The 24,977-nt window shown below is 37.8% G+C and overlaps 1 protein-coding gene across 1 annotated transcript in view; it reads right to left on the reverse strand.

Moving 5' to 3' along the window:
• Window positions 1-631: 631 nt before the first annotated feature.
• arhgap10 (Rho GTPase activating protein 10) overlaps window positions 632-24,977 on the reverse strand; it is a 50,888-nt gene continuing 26,542 nt past the window's right edge. Inside the window, exons 17-23 of the mRNA XM_024259964.2 lie at window positions 23,702-23,807; window positions 22,331-22,490; window positions 18,921-19,062; window positions 14,230-14,389; window positions 7,293-7,400; window positions 4,022-4,113; window positions 632-1,911 (exon numbers count right to left, since the gene is read on the reverse strand). Of these exons, the coding sequence (XP_024115732.1) occupies window positions 1,823-1,911; window positions 4,022-4,113; window positions 7,293-7,400; window positions 14,230-14,389; window positions 18,921-19,062; window positions 22,331-22,490; window positions 23,702-23,807 (857 nt within the window). The 3' untranslated portion in view covers window positions 632-1,822. The remainder of the gene's footprint in view (window positions 1,912-4,021; window positions 4,114-7,292; window positions 7,401-14,229; window positions 14,390-18,920; window positions 19,063-22,330; window positions 22,491-23,701; window positions 23,808-24,977) is intronic.

Below are 24,977 nucleotides of genomic sequence, written 5' to 3' on the forward strand. Positions count from 1 at the left end.
ATTAATGCATTTTGAATATTGCCGTTTTATGGGGAGGAGCACAGAATATATGAGAGAACTGGACAGAGAGACCCTTCTACTGATGGGTTCAAAACAGGAAGTACCTGCAAGCTCCAAAATCCCATAGACTTCTATTGAGGAATAAACAGTTATTTACTCAGTCATTCTATTTGTCAGAGAAACACATCCTGTTTTTACTTCCTGTTTTTAATATATTATTCCTAAACTTACATTTTTCAATGATATTGTTTTCTGTAGTCCCAGTTATTCAAGTTATGAACTGACCAATCAGATGCCTCAGTAAAAGTATGTGGCTGAACCGCTGACCATTGGCCGACCTGCTCAGCCACATGAGCCACTACAGACCCCTATTTTCATCGTATTTGATTTCTAGGAATCCAAGAGGATGTGGATTCTCTCATTCCAGATCATGACTTAAGGGATGGAGCTCTTACAGTTAGTAGGTTTACACTTGTAGGGTTTATATAACAACTTTGTGTAATAAAAGTTTGTGATTGTCCTTTTCTCAGAAACAGAACAATCAGATATTTGTGGAACATCATGAGTCTTAACCTGTTATATGTGAAAGCCTTTTTAACTCTTTAATGCCATGAAAAAAAATGGCACAACATTAAAGAAAAGGTTCATTTTAGAACATTTATTTTGTGGCAAGAATGCATAATAAAATAACAGAAAATAAATCTTTATTTGACATTGATCAGGATCTCCAAAGGTTTTAAAAAAAAAAGACAAAAGCGAGGAAAACTTGAGGCCCCGTTGGAGCATCTTGAATTGTCTCCTTAAGTTACTGTAACCACAATTTAAAACACAATGTGTGAAGCAAAACGCTCTGAGAAATGAATGTTTTTGCTTTGCAAACAAGGCCTGACATGCAACACTGTGCAAACATGTTAAAACCAATTGAAACCACAAAATTTAAAACCCTAAAGGAAATGAACTTGGTTGTAACTCGAAATTAGGAAATGAATTCAACCGGTGTTTGTTTATAAATATATATATATATATATATATATATATAAATGGTGTGATGCTTGAAGATACAGCACAGGTTTCTAAAGCATAGGTCAGCGTCACTGAAGTGTTTGATCTATTATCCTTATTAGGAGCAAACAAACAAATTGGTTTTAAATGTAGCAGTGGTTCTTATGTTTGTCCTTCCAAGTTTGTCAGTTTCACAGAGTTTCTGCACCAAAAAAAAAAACAGTAGAAATGTGTCTAAAATTGGAATCTCATGCAAATACTGTGCCAATAAAATTACAACATCAATGTGCCTCTATAATCAACAAACTTAAAAAAATAGCAAAGCAAAAAAAAACAATAAGGCTTTCAAAGATGATTGGACATTCTTATCCACGGCGTGATGTGTATTTTGATGCTTAAGGCACACTCGGACTGCCTTGAAAAGTTACGGCGGTGACATTTTCTGCTTTGGATTTCTGAGGATCTCTGGTTGAGCTCATGGATACCATGTATAAGTGGGCAGAGGAGAAGGAGCTCAGACACCATCCTCTGTTTCACTGTGACATTACTTGGCTGTTGCAGCAATACATATATAGCACACCACTCTTCAGTGAAATCTCTGTTCTGCAATACAATCGTGCATCTTTGGACAGTTTTTTTTGTTTGGATAAAAAAAAATGTGGTTTGTGCGTGCAGCACAAACTTGTCAGTCATATATTTGTGTGTTCACAACAGTTCATCAGTAATAATGGACGGCGGTGGCTTCTGAGCAAACACACTCTTAAAAATGATCCTTGATGAACCTGAAAAGGTGTCCATAAATATTTCCATTTTTTTGGTTTTACAGCATCTCCACATAGTTTTCGGGGATGAGGCCCCTCTTTCCCTCCAGCTCCCCCTCCAGCCACCCCGGCTCTCTTGACTGGATCACTGCAGGAGAGAAGACGGCATCACCAGAGGTGGATAGACAGAATCAAAAAGGCTAACTGGTGTTCAAGCAGAGAGGCCTGAAATGTGTCAACGTTACAGGCTCTTCACAAGACAGTGTTCAATGAATTATTTTCTACAGCTAAAATGCTGTCAAAATTGGTCTTAAACTGTTCAACATGTCAGCACAGCAAAAACTGAATTTTGAGAAAATATAAAGAGCTTCCTTTTTTTTCAAACTGTCTTACTTTCTAACTTACAGGGAAAATAATCTTATCAAGAAGGTTTTTCAAAAGCAAAATATTCATAGTTTTAGAAATTTTGTCTTAGTGACTGCAATTTTTTTTAACAAGGATTTTTGGTAAAAATATATTTTCTTACCCCACTGGTAAGACCACCAACTTATTTCTAAGTTCAAAATGGCCGGTTTGTGCATTGAGACTTCACATCTCAGTCTTTCTCACAAATTTTCCAATAAGTTATGCATTTTTTTTTACTAATAAAGTCTTATGTAGTTTTTGGAACTTTTTTTTTAAATTTGACTGAAAATTGAAAGTGTAGGAAGTCATTTCATAGCAAACTGAACTTTTCAACAAACATTAAAAGCAAATAATATGTTTTATGTTAAGACAGAAATATAAAGGAAACTCTAGGTATAGCCTTTTCTATGTTATTGTTAGAATAACTGAAAAGGAAATTTGTTTTTTTGCATAAATAAAAAACAAGCATAACAGAAATGGGCTTTTTTCGAAAAATAAAAAAAGTTTATAGAAGTTTATAACTTTTGACAAAAGTTTACATGACTTCCTTTGAAAAGAAATGACCATCAGGTAAAATCCTTAATTTTTAAAATTTCTTTCAAAAATAGACGCAGTCTGCCTTATAATCCAGTGAACCTCATGTATAAATTTTGGCAGTGCGTGCTTATTCACCTCTGAATGATTTACACTGCAGTAAAAAAAATTTGCCTAAATGTTTTAGTACAACTGGTAAACTATAAAGCCACACCACTGATGGGTTGCTGGAGAATTATGGGTATCGTAGTTAGCAACCGGGCGGAGTAACATGTAGTGTGCTTCAAATGTTTGTGAATGAGTTGAATACAATTTCACTTATTGGACTGTTTTGTTTCACTTATTGCACCATGTAGTCAAAAAATATGTCACTTCATAATATATATATATATATATATATATATATATTAATTAATTTTCATCAGCCAGGGAGCCACAATGGAAGGGTAAAAAAGCCAAAATTGAGGAATAAAAGAACCATAGTGGATGGGGTAAAAGAGTCAGAATGGAAGGGTAAAAGAGCTACAATAGAAGGGTAAAAGAGCCTAAACTGTGGAGTAAAACAGCCTCAAAGGAGGGGTAAAATAGTCAAAATGGAGAGGTAAAAGAGCCAAAATTGAAGAGTAAAAGAGCCTAAATTGAGTTTAGTAAAAGACCCACATGAGGCTCCAGAGTATCAGGCTGGATGCCCCCTGCCATAAGTGATAAATATGACCTCATTGACCTTTTGTTTAAAGGGTGCCTGAGAAACAGATTTTTTTTTTTTTTTTAAGTAATTTGAAAAAAAAAAAATATATATATATATAAATAATAAGGTGAAGATATATTCTATCAGTAAGAGTAAAAGAGGGTAATATAGCAGGAGTGCAGTGAGACATGTATGTTTGGAAACTTTCTTCAGTGCTGAAGATCAAAAACTTCACAAAAAGTAAGCGAGGATGAAAATACCAACTATAAAATACTCCGTAATACTCACAAGCTTTAAAATTCCTTAAAGCTGAATTTCATTTTACTATTCATATTAAATCTAAATCACTGTGAGAGTCCTTCTGTTTGAAAAAAAAGGAAATCAAAGACACAACAACACTATTTTTTTTTTTTTTCTGAGAATGACTAAAGCTCGTTGAGCGTCTCTCCACAGTCACCAGAGGACAAAGCAGCGTTCCCGGCCCTGGCTCTTTCCTGTTTTCCCTCTCCTCATCTCGTCTTTCTGTTCAGCTCCAGATCAGATCAGCTGCTCAGTTTTCTCCCAGATCCAATATGTGAGTGCTGAGTTTTTTTTTTTTCTGCCAGCGACTGGTGAGGGCGATAACACTTACCAGCGTTGAATATTGCACCGGCCTGGAAGGAGAGTTCCGAGTCGTGCTCTGCCTCACACGGGTACACCGCCTTGGCTTTCCTGCCAGTGACACTGAAAAATGAAGGCAATCAGTGAACTGGCGGAGCTCTGAAAAGGATTACGGCACAGTTCAATCTGAGCATCAGGTCTGCGCGTTCATTCTCTCACAGGACTGAAACAGCAGAAAAGGGGCCAGCCTGGAAAATGGGCAGAAGTGCTTCAAAGAGGACCCTAACCTGGAGAGCGCCCCAGCCTTTAGTGTGGACGAACCAGGGAGTCAAAGCACTCTTTCATGGACATGTGTACATGTGCACACATGATAAGATGCTCAGCCATTTTTAATATTATTATTTTTTTAGAGATGAAAGGCCAGGCACGCAAAACAGACAACGCTTTCACCATGAAGTAATGAAAAAGTTGTCAAGGTGTTCTAGGGAGAATAAACATTTACCTTCAGCTTTTACAGTTACAACAGAGAGCTTAGAAACTGTATTTAAAGGCAGGTTGACATAAAAAAGGAATGTATTGATCGCTTTTTTTTTTAAGTTTGTAAAAATGTGCATTTATGCCTCTAAATAGTGGCACATTCTATTGGGCTCCAGTAGTGAAAGGTTGTTTTGGCCGACCTTCCAAAATGAGATCCTCAATGGCAGCTACTTTTATTTTGAAACTGCGCTTTCAACAACCGATGCACGATAAGCCTTTCTTTCAGCTTAAAAGCATCAAAGGTGGAAAAAAGGGGTAAAAACGAGAGAAGAAACTTGTCTGCATGCAGATTTGTCAATACAGAAACACAATAGTGAACTGATAAACTCTGAATTCTGGAAGAATGACACTCGTGGAGCTGGAGGACTCGTGCCAATGTGTATTTTTCTGTCAACAGTTTAATTCAAAGTGAATTTGGTTTTATAAGTTTTGTTCTGGGAGGAGATGGCGATGGTTTTGTCTGCAGGGTCCCATCCTGCTCACAGAGATAATATTTGTGGTTTGCAAAAGAGGGGAAGCTGGTATTCAGACCACTCGAGTGCCAACAAATCCCTCAAAGGTAACAGCATAACAGTGAGGTGAGATATTGATGGGGAAATGTTCAAAATACTGGTGACGCAATTGGGTTACTACAAGTTTCTTGAAGTTAAATTTCAGACTTTTTAAAGTCATGCATATCGAAAATTCAATTTTATGTATTATTTCCCATTTTATTTGAATTTTAAGATCAACACTGCAGTTTTCTTATCTTGTTTTTGGTTGTGATGCTTTAGCGCACTTCTTTTTTTTTAACCAGTGGTCAGCATTCAGTGTACTGCACCATTGTTGTTTATTTCCATCATTTGATCAAAATAATCGAGGTTGAAAATATATATTTTTGAAACTGAGACGTTTCAAACAAAATTTTTTAAGGCTCAGATGTCAAAATTCAAGATTTTTTAAGGCTTTTTAATTCATAAACTCAATGCTTTTAAGACTATAGAACCCTGCATAAAGATAAGATTGGAGAACGAAAATTAAATTAAATGAAAATTAAATCTCTGGATGCAAAAATTCTGTGAATCAGTTTTAAATGAAAAAAAAAAGTTTGTGCTCTTTATTTGAGAAATAAACTTAAAGGTCTTCTTCAGTTCACACAACTGCCTTATTCTGAAGCAGCAACGCCTTAAATCAGGATGCAAAGAAACGCTTTCAGTCCCTGCTGTGTGGACGCGCTGGGGAAGAAACGGATGAACCTCAACGCTCCTGCAGGTCCGCACGGTGTCAACCTCACAGCCTGGAAAACTTGTGCAGACCATGTTTGCAGGATTCTACAGAACCTCTTCAATCACAGCCTGAGGCGAGGATTGCGAGCAGAGGAACACATTCTGCCTTTAGCAGTTTTTTTTTCTTTTTATTCTATACATTATCATCTGCCCTCAAATTGCCGGAACATCCAACTATAAGTCCTAGAATAGTTGTTAGTGTCTGAGTTAGCAAAATCTTGTCAGGAAGTTTGCAGTCCTGGAGTTGGAGAGGACAGTATCTGCCTTCTTCAGAGAGTCTTCAAAGCAGGCAGTAACATAAAGGTATTTGAATTTCTTCAGAGTTTTGACATAATCCAGTCTGCATTTCTACAATTCTAACTGTGAAGCTCAAGAAAACCCAGCTGGTGGGTCTGCAACTTCCTAAAACTAGATGCTATTAAAGAGGAGGGGGTGATCAATGATGTAGACTTTGATCGAGAAACATTCAGCAGAACAAAGTCAGCTGATTGGACTTTCTCTAACTGGTCTCGTCACACTGAACTCATGGACACCAGATCAAAATCGGAGAGTCTGAGGCTCAAACTTAGACAGTAGGGCAGATATAAGCCAACTTTGCGTTAACGATCACAGGTAAAACTGTTATCTGAGGGTTCAGCTGCACCGACTGACTAGTAGTTGCACATTTAAACACATACAGTAGCTATAGAAGAGATGACTTCAGTGTATTAATAATATTTACAAAGTTTGTATTGAATAAATAGAATAAAAAACACAATCGACATAAATGGCAGCAGATTCTGCCTGAATATTAAAAAGTAGAAATGATTAACCAGAGAAAATAAATTGCAGGGATTTGCACAAGCACAGCTGCAGGAGAAAATATGTGAACCCTTTGGAATTACTTGGTTGTTTGCATACAATTGTGTTCAATGAAATTATGCAACATTTTCTCCATCATTGGATGTAGGTTGAGATAAAAAAAACACATCATGATGTAAATTTTGTACAAAAACTGAGGTGTTCCCAAAGGGTTCACATACCTTCTCTTGCAACTGTATTTGTCTTTTCAAAAAAACTTTTTTTTTCTCCATATTCAAAGTTTTTATATCTTCTCAATAATTTTCTATTACATTTCTTAAACATATAAGTCTTACATTAGTTTTTTGCACCATGAAAACCACTTTAAGTGAGCATAAAACGTACTTTTTATTTGCATACTAGATTACTGATAAGATCATCTGTCAAGAAGAGCATAAATAATGAAAAAATATATAAACTAAAACAGACAAATTACATAAATAATAGACGTCACCATATTTTGCAGAAGCCTTTGGATTTTCAAAAAGTCTGGCCTTTAATTATTGAAGACAAGACATTTCTATTTGGCTGTACATTACAAACTTCCCCTTCAAACATTTATTTTAAGTGTTTTAAACTCACTTTGAATTTCACTTTTTGTTGAAGAGGGACTAGAAACTATGAAAGTACAAGTGAGGAGGAAAAAATGGACAGAAATACCTCTCCTCCGGTTTCTCCTTCTCTTTTTCAGATGCAGCTGTGGTGGCAGGAGGCGGACTCTCGCTTGGAGCTTCAGGAGCAGAAGAACAGGCTGCAGCTGTAGTGGATCTAAAAAAAAAAAAAAAAAGAGGATCAGACATACAAATAATGAATACCTACGGATCAGAACAATAATGGAACGGTTCATTTTAGATGAACCTTAGACAAGAGTGAGCGAATTCTAGTGCGACTCTTCTGTGCAGCTGTTTGCAAACCATAATCTCATTTTATTGGTACCACAGGTTTAGAGAAATAATATAAAACTGATCTTTACTGACTAAATTCAATCAATAAAACGTCTGGGATCAATATGCTTTTTATGTAATTTCTTGCATCTCTGCATAAAAATGTTACTATATTTTAAGCTTTTAATGTAACCATAAAATGTTATCACTACAAGATTGAGCCGAGTATCACCAATGATTTTCAGAATCAACTTGATTCACCAGAGCTTGGATCAATTTGATTCAGATTTTTTTCTTTTCTTTCGATCCTCTCAATTCAATTGAATTCAATTTTGAGTTTAAATGTTGTAAACTGTATTAGTGAAATGATAATGAGATTGTTAATACCATACAGTGTTACATAGATTCTCAAATGGAGAAACTCCAACAATTGTTCTGCCTCTCCTGGGGGGCGTTTCAGTTTGGCCACTAGGTGGCAACTGCGCTATAGCATTACACCTTAATCCAGAAGAAGAAGAAAGTATGAGTAAAAAACTGTGTTTCCGACTACAAATGATTACTTTAAAAAAATACAGTAAAAGAGTTTGGATAATTAATGCTAGTGAGTTTATAAAGATGTTCATTTAGTTATGTTTAGGTCAACTTAGCTGTAGCATTAGCCATCCTATGGGAAATCTCATTACACATTAGCATTAAGTTAGCGGACTTTAGAATTATGCATTAGATCAATCTCCACCTTTATGGATCGATTATTGATCTATTGAGATGAGATAAATTTTATCAACCCGGTCCTATCACAAGATCCAGTTTGGTACAAGGATGAGACATTGTCAAGGATTTTAAACTGCATTTTGACAACATTTAAATTTGACTTCAAGACAATGTGCTAAACAAATTGTTTCCATATAGAATTAAATTCTAGGAAAAAACTGTATCAAATGAATTATTTTTACAACATAGTCAAAGTTTTTTTTTTAAGATTCCTCATTGCTGCAAGTCAAGCTAACATGGAGTAAAGACTAGCCAGCAAAGTAGTTACAACAAAAAAAAAGTTAAGTGCCTGAGTTAGTGAAGTTTTCACAGTTGCTTGAGACTAAATTATTTTTCTAGAGTCAAGTAAATAACTTTTGATTTTTAAAGATCAAGCTGAAGCCCTCAGAGCACAGCTTTATCAGGCACTAGCAGCTTATCTTTACGTTGGTTGCTAGGGACAACAAGTTCATGGCTATCCCACAGAATGGAGGTAGGGGGTCCTGGTAAAAGCAAAGTGCAGCAGAGGAGAGCAGGACTCTAAGCCAAGCATCCCTCTGTGTTCCATGCCTGCCCCAGGGCCAGCGCTAATACAGCACATAATGAGCAAATTGCTTCTAGCTGCCGCTCCCATAGAGACGTTAATAAAGGCAATTAGAGGGAGTGCTGGGGAGGGGCTGGAGGTTGTGGAGGATGTTGTGAGCAGGGGGTTGCGTTGGCTGTGGCGGAGGCGAGAGAGAGGGCTGGCCTTGAGGGAGAGCACGCTTGGGGATCTTTCACGGACAAAGGTGTAGGTGAACACTCAGTCCTGAGCTTACGCTCTCTTTCTCTACTTTGCATCGCCTTCCCCTCCTACCATCCGTTTCTTCCCCTGCCTCCCTCTAAGTGTGCTTGTCCATCCCCAAGTGGTAGCTGTTGGTGCCCGGACTGACTGCGGGTGATTTATAGCTCTGCAGCAGTATGAGGCCACTGTGGTGCTCAGCTGCTCCACATCAGCATGGGGGGACAGCGCGCTGCAGTGCAGCAAATCCACTCATTAAGCTGGGTCCAGGCACAACCACTGTCTGCCTGGGACACAGCCAAAAGAGGGAGAGGAGCACCGCTACCGGCCCACCTGCAGGAGAACTGACAACGCATGCACTGAAAACCCTGAGTAAGGGTCCGCTTTTGAAAAATACACACTTTTGACTAAAGTCAGCAAGTCTGGCCCATAAATATTTGTGTTTTTCACATGTTCTTGTGGCCTTTTTTCTGATTATAGAGGACAATTATTAATACAATTATCCTTAAAAATGCCTTTCTGAGTTACTGAGGCGCAGACAAAAAAAAAAAAAGTTGGAAAAAGCTTGTAGCTGTAATGTAGAAGACACAATCAACGGGCCACAAGCTCCCAGCTCCGCTCCATTCTGATGCATCCATTTAGTCACAAATAGATCCGTGTACATCTTTGTTTTCCTCGTCTGAGCAGGCATTTGGCTCCGAATTGTACAGCCTGAGACATCAAATATTGCTCGTTATTTTTGTTGCACCGCTAATGTCAGGTTGGGGTTGTGAAAGGCTTTAAGCTAGCGGTAGAGTGTGTGACAGATGATGGGAAATGGGGACGGGCTTACTCTGCACCAACAAGTCAGACAGAAACTGCAGAAAATGTGTTCTAGAAAATTATGTTTTTTGCATTTTTGGCTAAAAACAGCATAATCATAACTAAAAGACCACTGAGAACACTGTTACAACAGTTTAAAAGATGATTGTAGTGGAACTTTTTGCAAAGCTAAAACCTAAATAAATGAGCATGCAGAAATAGCAAATATCTCATAAGTTTCCATTTTAAATGTAGATTTTTTTTTTTATTTCTTTGCTAAATTACTAGTGGTTTGTAAATTAGGCAAGGTTGAAAAGGATTTGCAGCAACTGAAAAGTAAGATTTTGTTTCTTTATCTTGTTTAATTTATGTGCATAAGGAGTAAACAAAACCAAACCACGGTGCAGTTCTTCTGATTCAGCACTTTTGCATCAAAGTTCTTCAGCATTTTCCCCACACATTGTAGAGTCGGTGGCAGAAGGAATTCATCACCCCGAGTGAACTCGTGCGTCTGATTTCTCCTGCCATTCTGCTCCGAGTCTGGTTTATCCTGGCGTGGAGCGACGCTGGGATGAGCAGGGCTATCAGCCCTCTTTCTTACTTAAAGAAGATGTGGGATTTATTGGTGTTTCTCTGAGAAGGAAGGATCAATTCTGCAGCCAAGCTGCTCACCAATTCTCCGCCTGTTTGGGTGGGCAGGAAATAAGCTCAGATCCCCCTCCGCCCCTCGATCTCATGATCCATAGCTGTCTGGCTGTGAGAGGCCTGGAGGGCTCGGGGTTAGGGCAGTCCAGAGAAGAAAAAAAAATATGGGGGTGGGCAAAGTGTAAACCGAGAGGACTTGAGGCAAAAAAGAGCTACTGGGGGAAGCTGTGACTGAATTTAAGGAGAAGAGGAGAAATGAGGCAAGTCATTGCAAATGACACACCATAAATTGTGCCAAAGTCCGGGGAAAGTTTTTGCAGGATGTCATGAGTCATTACGCATTTGTGTATGGTAAGGCAGACTCAAAGTCTTCCAGGTGCACCTGTGTGCACAGCAAAACACAGATAACGCATATCTGGGACTGGCTGGAAGCAATCTACTGTAATTACTGCTGGGTCCGGGCTAAAACTGGAACCGAATCCCCGGGTTCGGTGCCAGGGAGGTGCTGTGCTAACAGGTCTCCACCATCTCACATGCTAAGATTTATGAGTGAACAATGCCAGGGCGACACCCTGTGACATATGGTGCAAGTCTTCATAAAGGGACAGGGGCTGTGACTATAAGGGTAAACAAGATGAATATCTCTCCTATGTCAATACGATTTACACGGCCAACGCACGGCCACCTGTCTTCCAAACAAATAAGGGCTGAGATTTACGACCTCCTCCCGGTTGCTCCTTCCGTCCTCTAACATGATGCTGCATAAGAGGGGGGAAAGAGGAGTTGTTTACCTAAGGAATACAAAGTCTTTGTTGTCTAATTCTGCACTTAAAAAAAAAGAAAAAGTAAAAATGCATGTATGCAGGCACCAACGAAGGTCAAAGAAAACAAAGGATTCTCATTGTCCTTCGTCAAGGATACAGGTGGATTTGCTTTTGCATTCCAACTTGTTTTAGCGTGTAAAGGGAGATGGGGGGGGAGGTGTTGGGTTGGGGCACTGAGATAAAGTATTTTGAAGGTGAATCTGCAGACATGACACGACAGACAGTCTAACATCTGCAGCATAACCCAACGGCTCATCTCGCGCATCAGCATGCGGGACGAGTCTCGAGGTGGAAACAACAAAAAAGAATCAAGGACTTAAGAGAGAGTGAGGGCAAAACAAAGACAGACCACAAAGAAGGATAGCGCAGCATCAAACAACAATTTCACTGCGGGTGATTAACGCTAAGAAAAAACTTCTCAAACTTTATTAAATGCACATTTCTTGTTGACAGGTAATTGGTGTATACTTGTATAGCACTTTGGTGCCAAAGTGTTTTTGACAGGTACAGTCTCAACAGATTGTATGACAAAATGCTCAAAAAGGTCATTTAAGTCCAGAGACTTTGATTGATTAGTTTATTTTTAAGATGAACTAGTTAAATAATTCAAAAGCAGAATTGGATTATCACTATAAGTTTAATATTGTGAATGTTGTTATTTTATAGACCATTGTGGATTTTTCCCATTGACTGTATGAGAGAACTGGACTGAGTGACCCCCTCCCCTTTCAAATTCAAAAGAGGAAGTACTCGCTGGCTCCAGGAAGCCAAAATCCCATAGACTTAGAAGATCTATATTTTTTATGATATTTTTCTTTAGTGAAAGTAACAGCTAGATGAAAGCATGTGGTCTCCCGTCTAATGTTCAAAACGTTTGATTGACAGATTCTCCCGACCATGCTTTCAAGTTTTAGGGGTGTGGCCTTACAACAAGTTCACTACTGATTGGTGAGAGTGGTTGCCATAGAAACTTTCATTTAGACCAATTTGGACTAATCACTACTCACAGGTATCGTCTGGCTCAAATATGGCAACTGAATTGACTTAATTTGTTGGACAGGAAGTAGGATATTTTCTATGGGTGACATTCTCTTATGCAGTCAATGATGAGAATTGGACTGAGTAGGTGTGAAGCTATCTGTTGAAAATAGATTACTTCCAGTCCAACAAAATAAATTCAATTTAGTCACCATTTTTCTGCGATATGGACGCCGCCATTTTGGAGCCAGCCGAGGTCACCAAGCAGTGATTGGTCTGAGTCATCTGAATCATTGACAGTATAGAAATTGACAGTATAGAAATGGGCAAAGCACCTGTGACGTCACCCACAGAAAACGCCCTGCCTCTGGTTCCAATGAAATGAAGTCAATTCAGTCGTCATGTTTCCGCGGTATGAACGTCGCCATGTTGGAACCAGACGGCGTTAGTAAGCATTGATTGGTCAGAGTCCGTCTGAATCAACATTTCTATGGCAACCACTCTCACTAATCAAGAGTGAGCTTGTTGGAAAGCCACACCCCTTCCACTGAAAGCGAGCTTGGGAGTATCAGCCAATCAAACATTTCAAACATTTGAGGTGGGGGTCAGCGAGCACCGCATATTTTATAGAGACATCTAATTGGCTACTTCAGAACTTGAGTAACTTGCGATAAAGAAAATATATAATGAGGGAAATAAGCTGATCAAAAACATGTTCCAAAAAGAAGTACCAGAGCAATAAGGTTATTTTGACAAATAGAATGTGTTAATTTCTCAAAAGAAGTCAATGGGATTTTAGCTTCTTGGAACCAGCAGGTACTTAATTGGAACTCAAGAGGGGAGGGGTCACTCTGTCCAGTTCTCTCATACAGTCGATGGTTCTCATACACAATCAAGGGTTTTTCCTTCAGGAAAAAATGGGTGCCAACGATTGTGTTTTCGCTTGTCTACAAAACAAAGTAAAAAGTAAGATATGTCCATAGTTGATCTGTTTACCCATGTTGCTACTGTCTTTTCTTTAAATAAATTGATTGCATTTGTATTGGTGTTTGTAAAATAACAGAACTTTCAAAACTCTGAGACAAACTTGGAGACTCCGATCCTGCATTTAAGATTTATGACCACAAGCTAATTTACCTAGAAGTTAGTCATGCTTGTGTACACTGTATTAGGAGAATGCATGACTTTGTACATTTAATCAAAAATGTATTGATTCAATCTTACTGTAGAAAAAATTAGAAAGCAGCCTAAAAATACACATTCTGTGGTCGATTTATCCAATTAGCAGCTATTGTGAGTCATAACTAGCTTAAGTAAGTTAAACTGGTGTCAAACGTTAGCATTTGAGTTGTAATACTTTGAATTTGGCAGTGCAAAGAATTTTCATGACATGTATTTCTGCCTCTATCTTCTCAAACACACCAGTTGAATGTCATAACTGAGGCTGCGCTCGCATGCCACACATTTGTGTGATGTTACAGCTCCGAGCACTAGCATAGCTGCCACTCAGTCTGAATCTAATGAGGATGTTGCTGCAGGTCTAATTTACAATCAACTGTAGAGTCACAATCTTTTATGAGATTATATTTTTTTTAAAAATCAAAGAGTGACACTGATTCGACATTGGAAAGCTACATTTTTAAAGTTCTGCAAACAGGAAACCACTTTTCCTTTTTCAGGGAAGCCAAGTGGATGGATGGATGAATGGCTGGAGGAGTGATAATATCTGGCAACACATTAGTTCTCTAGGGAATTACTTTTCCTCATGAAGTTACTTACATCGACAGTACCTCACCTACTGTTGTGCATACAACGCTGTAACCTATGCGGCTCATTGCGACTTAACTATTTGGGAGTTGTAAGGAAATACCTGCATTTTAAGTGGTGACACAGTGGAGTATTGATCTGAGACTAAGGCAAAGACAAACACTCACCGGGAGCTGCTGCCTGAGCTGAGGCTGGCACAAAGAGTTGCGTGCTCGGTCCTCTCTGTAGAAACTTCTGAGGCCGAGGCCGTCGATGACTGGGACGATACCGACTCGTTGCTGCCCATTGATGTCTCATCTGTCGCCAGGTTGGAGCTATTCCCCACCGCTGATGCACACAAACGCACACAAAACAAAAGCAGCAACAATAAATCAACACATTTTAAAAGAAAGTCTTTTATTGTGAAAGCGTACAGCCTTCATCATCTGAATAAATCAGAAATGCATGAGTAAAATGCTGTGCTAGCGGAGGACTCTATAAATCACACTGCTGTCAGAACAAGTCAGACTCGAAGCCAAAATTCTAATTTTCTGAGTTAAAGTCAGACAAGAACAAACCTATCAGACCAAAGGTCTTACATTTCACTTCAGTCAAGTACAGATCGGAGCAAAGCAAGATCACTTGACGGAATTTTGAATGTGTCACACATTCTACATTTGCTAAAAAATAAATAAATAAAGTTCCACTTCAATCATCTTTTGATCTACTATGAAAGCATTCACAGTGGTCTTTTAATTACTATTATGTCATTCTTAGACAAAAAAGGACATAATTTCTGCAGAGCAGCAATAGTTCATCCAAAATTTGCCTATGAGTTGTGGGCGGAGTAAGCTTGCAATGATTTCCCATGATCCCTTTCTTTACACTCTCTCTCTTGCTCGCTTACAGTCCCTCACAACCCTAAGCTGACTAATGGAAAACGAAGGTGTTGATTGATATTTATCTGTAAGTAGATACATCAGAATGAACTGGAGCAGAGAGCTTGTGGCCAACTGATTGTCTTTGGGTTTTTAATGAGAAAAATGCGATAAGAAAATGATAAAAGCACCAAATACACAAGTTTCCTTGGAATGGGTCTTTAAAAAACATTGCATTTGCTTCACATTATTCATATTCTCTCTTTTCTATTTTTTCCTCGTTTGTAGTTTAAGAAGTCTGGCACATCCACCCATTTTTTCAGAGATTTTTTTAATAGATCCTCTGGCTGGAAATGGCCATCAAATATTTATGGCTCATGAACTTTTTTTTAACCACAGTTTCCCAGTGAAAACATATCAAAATGAAAAAGGGCACTAAATATGTGGATATTACAACTATTTATTTGTGGTCTCAGAAAATCTCACACCAGCAAAACAGTGTTGCTTTAAAATTGTGCACAGTTTTGAAGAAAATATGTCTATTTTTGTTTATTAGTTACAAATTTGAGTCACATGAAGACTTCCGCCTATAAAACAAATTCCCTGATAAGAAAATCGTAATAAATTTGTAATTCATTGCAGCTTAATTCATGCAAAGTGAGAATCTTCTTCCTTTAATCAAAAAGTAAAAAAACTCTTTAAAATAATCTCCTTTACTGTGGAATTTCCTTCTTACATGCTAACTTAGCTGCAGCAACTCAATGAGTGAACAGTCATTTCCACCCATCAGAACTCCACTCTCTGCTTCTTTCACATCCTCAAATTTGCGTTTGCCCTCGTGATGTGGGACCCATATAAAAGAGACAAAGGTTAAAAAAAGGATTATGCTTTTCATCCCCTGATATTAAAACACACTGCATTAAAAGCTGGTGCAAAGGAGACAAAGGGAGGCAATCTGCTAAGCAGATTTGGACTTTTGGCGTTCTAGAGTGGAAAGGATTTAACACCGGCCATGGATCAGAAATTGCTGTTAGTTAGATTTCAGGTCAACGTGTCAGCCGATCTGATGTGAGACCATCTTATGGGCTTCCATTTCATCAACGCTCCTCGGGAAACAAAAACCGCAGAAGCTGAAGCTCATACCGCCTGACAAAGAGGAAGTGATGGAGTTCAGTCTTTCAAGTGGAGACAAGAGTCTAAAACAATACAATCAGTCGGTTCTTTTATTGGCAAGCCAAGCAAAATCCTTGCACTTTTGTGTCTAGTGAAAAAAAGCTGTTAGACTTAAAAAAAAAAAAAGTTCAGACGTAATGTAAGCTTTGTGGTCTGCCATTTTATTTCTATTTAACTGAATCTTTTAAGGCTGCTTTCAGTCACATTCATATTAGTTAATCAGTAGAATGTCATTTTATCAAAATGTGTGGATCTGCTAGAATTTAAATGTTGCACTTAAAATATGTTTGGATTAGTTAAAATGTTTATTTAAACTTCATTCAGATAAACAAAAACTATAAAAATAGATATGAATTGCAGATAATTGATTTCACGCTTAAGTTTAACAGCAAGAAGGCTTATCATTCAAAAATATTGAATTTAGCTATAAAATTAGATTGTTTTAGGATTAATATATTATTTTTTTGAATGAACAGTGCAATATTTTTTTTCCAAAATTGTTCATAGAAAGCCTGCTGTGACCCCTTTAGTTTGCTTTTTAAAATTTATTAGCAACAGGTAATCAATATTTCTCTTGAAGTAGAAACAAGATAATATATGGGCTCTCCAAAAATGGTATCTTAAGAAAGTAAAAAAACACCCTTGTTTGTCTGTCTTGCAAAAAATATTCTTCTTAGAAAGAAATGTTTATATTTTTTATTTAATTTTTTTATTTTAGTTTGAAAAATCATGTCTTAGAATTAATATTTTTTCTTAAAAGAAGATTTTCTTTCCTAAAATACACATTCTTTATAAGACTATTTTTCATAGCCAAATTGGTAGTGTTTTTTTTTTTTTTGTTTATTTAAAGACAGTCTGCTAATGGGGTAAGACATTTTGACTTATTTCTAAGGGGCCTGTTTTTGCAGTGTAATTGCTTGACTATAATAGGACATGAGGCCACAGGAGGTGGTGTCTTCTTATGGACGCCACCTCTTGGACCTGTTGCCCTCTGGGAGGTGATACAGGTCAACCCAAACAAAAACAAACAGGCTAACAGGTTCTACCAAAGAGCTCTCTCAACTCTGAATGTGGACAGAATTAGCACCTTTTTTTTCTTACCGTTTTGCATATTTTGTTCTATTCTTTTTTGGCATTGTGCTACCTCTTATATATGTTTTTTTTGGCATTCTTTGCACAAGGGAAGGGGTTGGCAACCTTTAAGAGTAAAAGAGCCATTTGGTATTGTTTTCTACTTATTAAAACTTAGGAGCCATATAGTCTTACTTTAGCATTTAGGAAATTTGGATTTGCATTCATGGCCATCTTTTTTTAAATATAAATATGAATTATGTCTGTTTTTTAGCATGAACAAAAGCAAAAATATAAGAAGAAACAAAAAATGAGATTAAAAAAAAAAACATTTTTACTTTTTACCTTTAGTAAAGGCCAAATTAGCGAAAAAGCTAGCTTGTTGCCTAATTACTAGCTGAACTCCAAATTAGCATACAATTCCTCAGTAAACAAAATCAGCCAAAAATGTTAGCATGTTGCTAAAATAAAATCTAAATTCTAAATTAACCTAAAAACTCAAGTAGATAACAAATTAGCCAAAAATGTTACCATATTGCTAAAATATTAGTTTAACTCCAAATTAGCATTAAACATTTCATTAGAGGCCAAATTAGCCAAAAAAAGTTAGCTCATTGCTCAATTTCTAGCTGAACTCCTAAATGGCCTAAAATTCCTGAGTAAACTAAATTGCTCAAAAAAGTCAGCCTGGTTCTAAAATAGAGGCTAAATTCTAAATCATCCCCCAAAAAACGTCAGTAGACAATAAATTAGCCGAAAACATCTGCACGTTGCTAACTTATTAGCTAAACCTCAAATTAGGATGAAATTCCACAGTGAACTAAATTAGCCAAAAATGTTAGCATGTTGCAAAAATAGAAGTAAAACAAAATTTTTGAAAACTACTATTTTATTTTTCTTCACCCAGAGAGCCACCAAGGAGGGATAAAAGAGCCACATGTGGCTCTGGAGCCGCAGGTTGCAGACCCCTGCACAAGGGAGCTGCTGCTAAATTACGTTGTATATGCAAAGCTGCAATAAAGCTATTCTATTCTAAAAATGCAATTAAAATTCTGTGACATCCGGTTGAGCCTTACAGTTGCATGCATTTTTGTCTTTTTTTTTGAAAGATAAAGCAAAAGTGTCCCAGAAGAATGAACAGAGCTGTACTCGTTTGCCACCCAGATGAACTGATGGTATAAAGGTTTTTCTGCCACACTGCAAAGATTCTCAGTGTCGGGTTAAGGTCTGAAGTCTGTACTGGACAAGCTAGGTGTGAAAATGATGTCTCGTGCATTCTGAGACACACTTGCACAAAATGAGCATGATGAATCTTAAAACTGTCATCTTGAAGTGTGTGAGCGAGGAAAGATTTAAAAAAATATATATTTAAATATTCAGCCGATATGTTACATTAATGATTGCAGTCCTAGATGTATTTATGGAATTTCTTTTTTATGCTTTTCACCTGGAAGTGTATAATTATCATTAAAGTGCTGGATTATCTTCAGTATCAGAGCGAACGCAGTCAGAGGGCAACAGCAGGGATGCACTCACTAAACCCAGTTTGAACGTCTAAGCACTGTCACTGCTCCCTGTTGCTGCTCACCCACTGATGACACCCCTGAAGACGCGCAATTGTGAAAGAGCGCAATTATTTTTAGGTCAAGCATGAAAGCCAAGTATGGAAACTTTATTTTCCAACACTCAACTCTGCTGAGTTGCAACACACAGAATAAATTCTAATCCCATGGAAGGAAAAAAGGCAGGTCTCTTACCATTCTGAATGTCGAGGACTTGAGGGTTGTAGACAGCCAAGGGGCGGCTCTGTCGACTCACTTTCTTGGACTGTCTTGTGGGAGCAGAGGCTATGGGTGCATCAGAGGCAGGAGAATCTAACTCTGGAGCATCTGTAAAAATCTGAGAAGATATTTAAGTTAAGTAAACAGCAGAAAGAGTAAAAATAGTCCATCATCTGACTTTATATCTTTATAAACATCTGCAGTATTTATTAGGGATATTCTGATCAGAATTTTTTTGGGTCTGATCCGATTCCGAATCATTTGATTTTTAGCATACTTTTGAGATAATTTTGTAACATGTTTAAAAAAAAGATTATGTTTAATAAACCTTTTCAAGGTTTTCGCCGTTTCTAAAAAACATTATTTATCTTATTTTATCACAGGACACTTTAGAGAAGTAGCTTGAACAAAAAATAAAAAAAAGTGAAACTTTCAACTAATAAAAATAGGTAACCAATTACTAATAAAAATGGGTGATAATTATTCATGTGTGAAGTTTGGTGACTTTAAGATCTTCAAAACTAATGAAGTGTGTTACAGATCTACACTAAAAACTCTTACAAATTCATGATGATTTTCTTTTAAAATCATTGCTGTAGCATAAACATGATGATGAGTTTTCATGAGTTTTCATCAATGGAACAATTTATTAGTTTTCATTGGTTTTAAGAGACTATGGATTATTTTTTTAAAGGGCCTACACCATGCTTTTCTTAAACCATTCAGAATAAATTACTGTATATCCATATATATGAATATATATTACCTTTGGTACACGAAATAACAAATTATTTTTGAAATATTAGTTATTTTCGTGAGTTTTTTTCCTACCCGGAAGTAAAACGACTTAATCTCTGAGGCTCCGCCTTTCGCTGCTTGTGGGTGCCACCCATTTCATGACATCGTCCTAGAGCTGGCCTAGCTGAGCGGTGAAGATAGAGGTTCTAAGCCGCTATCTGATCGGAGAAATTGGGTGTTTGTGTTAGCCTGGGGGGCAGTTCTGGCAGAGCAGACTCTTCCTGAAAGGGGCGGTTCTCACTTTGTGACATCAGCTTGTGAGAACTGGCTTGTTTTCGTGGGTTGGGAGGGGCTGGGGCTCAGAGCACAGGTTTTTAGAGGAATACTTAGAAATGTGAGAACGGATCAAAATACAGCTTTGAGGTCATTTATAGTGATAAATGAACATTATAATACTCTTAAAAGTTCAAAAAGTTGATTTTGGAAGGTATAGACCTTTTAAATGACTTTTTTCTCAGAGCTTGCACTTTGCAGACTGTCTCTTGGCAGTCTGTTAAATTATCATTCAAAAAAGAAACAAAAAAAAAAGAATCATTTAAATGTCTTTGAATGTTGTTGGTCAGTTGAGATAAATCCATAGAGACACTTGCTGTCAGTTTTAAATGTCTATTAAACTAGTTTTTTAGCCCATTAGTAGCTATATTAAACTTTGTGCAACTTCTTATTAAACTAGTCCTTTACAGTATTACAATGTAGTGATCCGTTCATGATATGCAGACTTTTAGTAGAGTATCAACATGTAATAATAGGTTTTAAAATATAGAGCGCTGACAATAATTATAATAGAGTAAATATTCAACCCGATTGGGAAACAACGTCTGATTCTGATCGAGTCTGAAACTACGTTTCTATTTGCGATCACATGATCGGATCGGGCTATCCTTTGTTTATATGCACATGAGCATAGTCAGAACATTAAAGGAAAAACCAAAATTGCCCCAAAAAACTTCCCTAAGAGCGATTTTGCTGGTGCCGGTTCTGAAAAAAAGGGAGCAACAAAAGCCGGAACGCACACAACACAGCTCCATCCAATTTAAAAATGACTGTGACATTTGCTTTCAGAGCAGCTGACCCACTCGCATGAAGATGGGGGGGAGAGCTAAATAAACAGGGCTTGGACTTGAAAAGGGCTGGCTAACTGGTGAAGCCTGTTTACACTGGGCCGTGTTTACACATAAACTTTAGATGTGGAGTTGAAAGAGAATAGGGATTCAGAAAGAGAGGAAGTCTCAGCAGAGCCTCGGAAAAGTATCACAGAAGAGAGGAGGAGGATGGAGGATGGAGGGAGGGGAGAAGCGGAGAGAGAAAGTGGCAGAGAAAGTGCGAGAGCGTGAACAGGAGAAGGAGGCGCAGAGGAGGGAGGCCTGTACCAGAGAAAGTTTGAAGCAGATAGAAAAAGTGAGAAATCTGATATGGCTGAGAGTTTCTGCTGCCTGGCTCTGCAGATGGAGGTGAATGTAAAGCAGGGCCCACTGTTGGTGTCTGGAGGTAGCAACAGTCTGGAGTGAGAGTCAGATGTGAGGAAAGTTAAAGTCTTGTCTGTCTGCTCAGCCTTTCCTCTGCACTAACATGCTGTACTTTCCAAAATGCTTTTGCTGCATTCTGCCTCCACATCCTTCATCACCCTGCAGGTGTTGGATGCCTCTGGGTAGTCTCGGAGTCTCGCGGCAAACACGGGGCTGCTTGCTTGCTGTTGTTTTAGCACTTTTCGAATACACCAGTGATGGATTTCATCTGGTCTGTGTGTTTTCTCACAGCCTGCTTTACAGTTGTGAGCCCGGGAGCAGATATTATTCACATCACCTTTGATTTAACAAAGCTGAGAGAAAAGAAAATGCAGGGCTTCTTCAACTGGCTTAGAAAAACTAATCGTGGGTATTTTTCTCCTTGTTTTAAGGCTGACACAGATTAATGGCAATCTGAGGAGATTACATGATCCCATGTTGTTGAACATCTTCAAACTAAAATGTGTGTATTCAGCCAGGAAGCAAACCATCCGAGCGCAGGAAAAGGATCAGAATAGTCTGTTATTTACTCACAAAAAGAACATGTAGTCTCCAAGACAGTCATTAGGGCTCCCCCTACAGGCAAGATTGAAAACTCCTGCAAAAGTTGACTGAATTCTGAGTTAAACTTTAAACAAAAAGTGAAGCACTCCTTTACATTTTAGAATTCTGACTGCTTATTATTTTAAATTCAGTGCAAAGATGTGGAACAAATTTGTAATATGAACATTTTTTTTAAAAGTAGGATTAAACTTCCTTCTTTGGGGGTGTGAGCTTTTTCATCCTTCAGAATCCAATATTTAAAAGTTGAAATGTATAGGTAAAAGTTAAAATGATGCAAAATAGACTGGTTATACAGCTTTGATTTTATGATTTAATATCTTATTATATGAGACTCATTTTAGATTAAATAAATCATTGACGAGCAAATGGATACACTTCAATAAAACAATTGCTAAAAAAACAAATAAATAAAAATCCCTCCAAAAATATTTGAGATCTCACTAAACCGAATTTTTTTGGATGAAGTTTTAGTAACAAAATTGAGTAGCAAAGCAAATTCTTTTATTTTTGACTAGCTACCTTTTCATGGTGTTCGATGAGGATTTCAACCACAATATTCTGGAACTTCAGATCCATGATGGCAGCGACGGTCTCCTCCTGCGGCCTCATCAGCGTCGGACCAAACACCACACCCAGGTTGGCCACCGTCATCAAATTCTGCTTGCTGTGCGCCGCCACACTGACACAAAAAAAAAACCAACATATTATCATTTTTATGGTCAGATAAAACAAGTCAAGAATCACAGGATAGCTAAAACCACCCCTGGATGAGTCACATCTGAAAGTTAAAGCACCCAGATTGCCTCTGCTCAAATTCATCGTACATAAATGCATATTGATCTGTAAAAGTTGAATTTCATGAATGTGTAAGTTTAAATCCTTAAAACATCAATTTTAGTTGCTCCTGTGTTAAATCATTCCCTGCCATCTGTAAGTACAGATTTTCTCTTACTCATTCTAACATTTGTGGATCTTCAGTGCTTCATTAAGTCCAAAAAGCAGTGAAAATCCCTATTTTAAGTGATCTGGACACATCAAGAGATTCCACGTTTAAAATGTGAGGATATGCGACACATCGCTTAAATAGCTTCAAAGGATACCTCAGAAGACATAAAAAAAAAAATATATATTGGTGACAACTCACATTTATAACATCTCTAAAACCATTTCAGATAGAAGTGTGAAATTCTGGCTTCGCTGCCTTCCCCTGCAGGACATGCACACATGCCAACTTCAGAAAAATATTCCACTTCCCAGTCTGGAGAATTTCACGCCGGATAATCCAAATTCAATTTCAATAGCGCTGTCTTTTTTACCAGAGCCTGATTCTGCTGTGGGTTTCTATGATAGAAGCTCCAGCAGACTTAGAGCGCCCGAGGGAGAAGGGATTATTTACTTATCTTCAATTTGCTCCTATTTAGTTTATAAAAGATAGCTCAGGTTAAAGCTTGTAATGTTGGCTAATATTATTTCTTCTTGTTCAAATTGTACAAGTGGAGTGAGGCATATGGGTGTGTACAGTACTGGGAGAACAGTTTGATGTGACCCAACAGTCTGGCAGCATAAAGATCTAGTGCTCCACATGTATAGACGCTCTCCTTAATAACTATAATAACATTAACCTGTGTTAATGTCTGCAAGAGTCATGAGAAAGTTAAAAAGAAAAAAAATGGTTAGGCAGAAACGGCATAAATTGTCATACCCAGCAGTCGGAGAGTAGACAGAGAGGAGATGGAGTGACAGCAGGGAAGGGGGAGTGAAGAGAGTAGGAGTGAAGGAAATGGAGAGAAAAAAGCATGTGGAGTGAGAACGAGGAGACAGACACGAGGAGCAGAAAGAGAGAGCTGAGAGAGACAGGAGGTGGAGACTCGGTGAACTATGACCACTCACTTGGCCAGATGCTTCATGAGCAGCCCGAGGACTTGTCGATTTCTCTCTGGGAGCTTGTGGACCAAGCAGTGGACGGCTTGGTTGCGAGACTCGGGACTGTCTCCCTCTGTTCAGAAAGAGTCGTGCACAAGAGATTACAAGGAGTTCCCAACACTCCTCACACCAAATACATTTATACTCCATCATCTTTTGATTTATTTTAAAATTGTTCCCCACTGGTCTTTTAATTATGATTATGTCGTTTTTAGCCAAAAATAATTGTTTTCTAGGACATATTTTCTGCAAAAAAAAACAGCCAGGAGTTCATTAGAAATGTATATTTTTAATTTTAATTTATTTTAATTTTAATAGAGAGAAATCAAGCAGGGAAGCGTGACATGTGTGCTGAAGTAGGTGCTATCAAGTAGCATGCTAGTTTGGTTCATTGTTTATGTATAAAAATATCTTTATTAAATTTTTATAACATGGCTGATGTTATTTGCACTTATTTATGCACAAAAACTGATGGAAATTCACGTTAATCTCACGTAATATGTGCGATCAATATATGTGCGCACATTGCTGCACTGTCTGCACGCATTTTAAGTGCGATCAAGGCTAAATTTTGTTGTAACACTTTTATTTATTTATTTTTAAAGAAAGTGACTATTCACATTTGAATAAAGAAATATGTTTTAAACTCATGTCTATTAAAATATGTCCCTCTATCATTAAAAAAAATGTCACAAGAACACGTCAAAAACACCAAAAGCAAAATTTTTCATTAAAATGACGCCAACATATATTATGCTCCAAAAGTTCCTTAAAATATCTTCCTGGTAGGTTAAAAAACTAAAACCTGAGCAAAAGTCTCCTTTAAGGATACAGTCATGCATCGTTATCACCTTGAGCTAAAACAAATTTGGATTCAAGAGGGGGAAAAAAACAAAAATTCTGCTTGAAGAAAAGGTGCGAAGGTGATATAAGCGCTGAAGTCTTGGCAGGAGGGCCTACTATGCTGGCAGTTTTACGCTACTGTTTCTATGGTATAAAAGGGTTGTGTTAAAACCTCCTAAATCCACCCTTAAACGTTTCCTCACACATGGGCATCTGACCGCCCACACGCCAACAAACACACAGACACACAAAATATCATTACTATGGGAACGACATGGATTTAAACATTCAAAATGCTGCTTTTGGATGTTGTCATCTATCAAAAAAAATATATATCCATTGCTAATCCACTCTCCCTCCTCCCCTCCTTATGAGGGGCATTGCACATGCCTGATAAAAA

The sequence above is a fragment of the Oryzias melastigma genome, linkage group LG1, assembly GCF_002922805.2.
Source record: "Oryzias melastigma strain HK-1 linkage group LG1, ASM292280v2, whole genome shotgun sequence".
Classification (NCBI taxonomy): domain Eukaryota; kingdom Metazoa; phylum Chordata; class Actinopteri; order Beloniformes; family Adrianichthyidae; genus Oryzias; species Oryzias melastigma.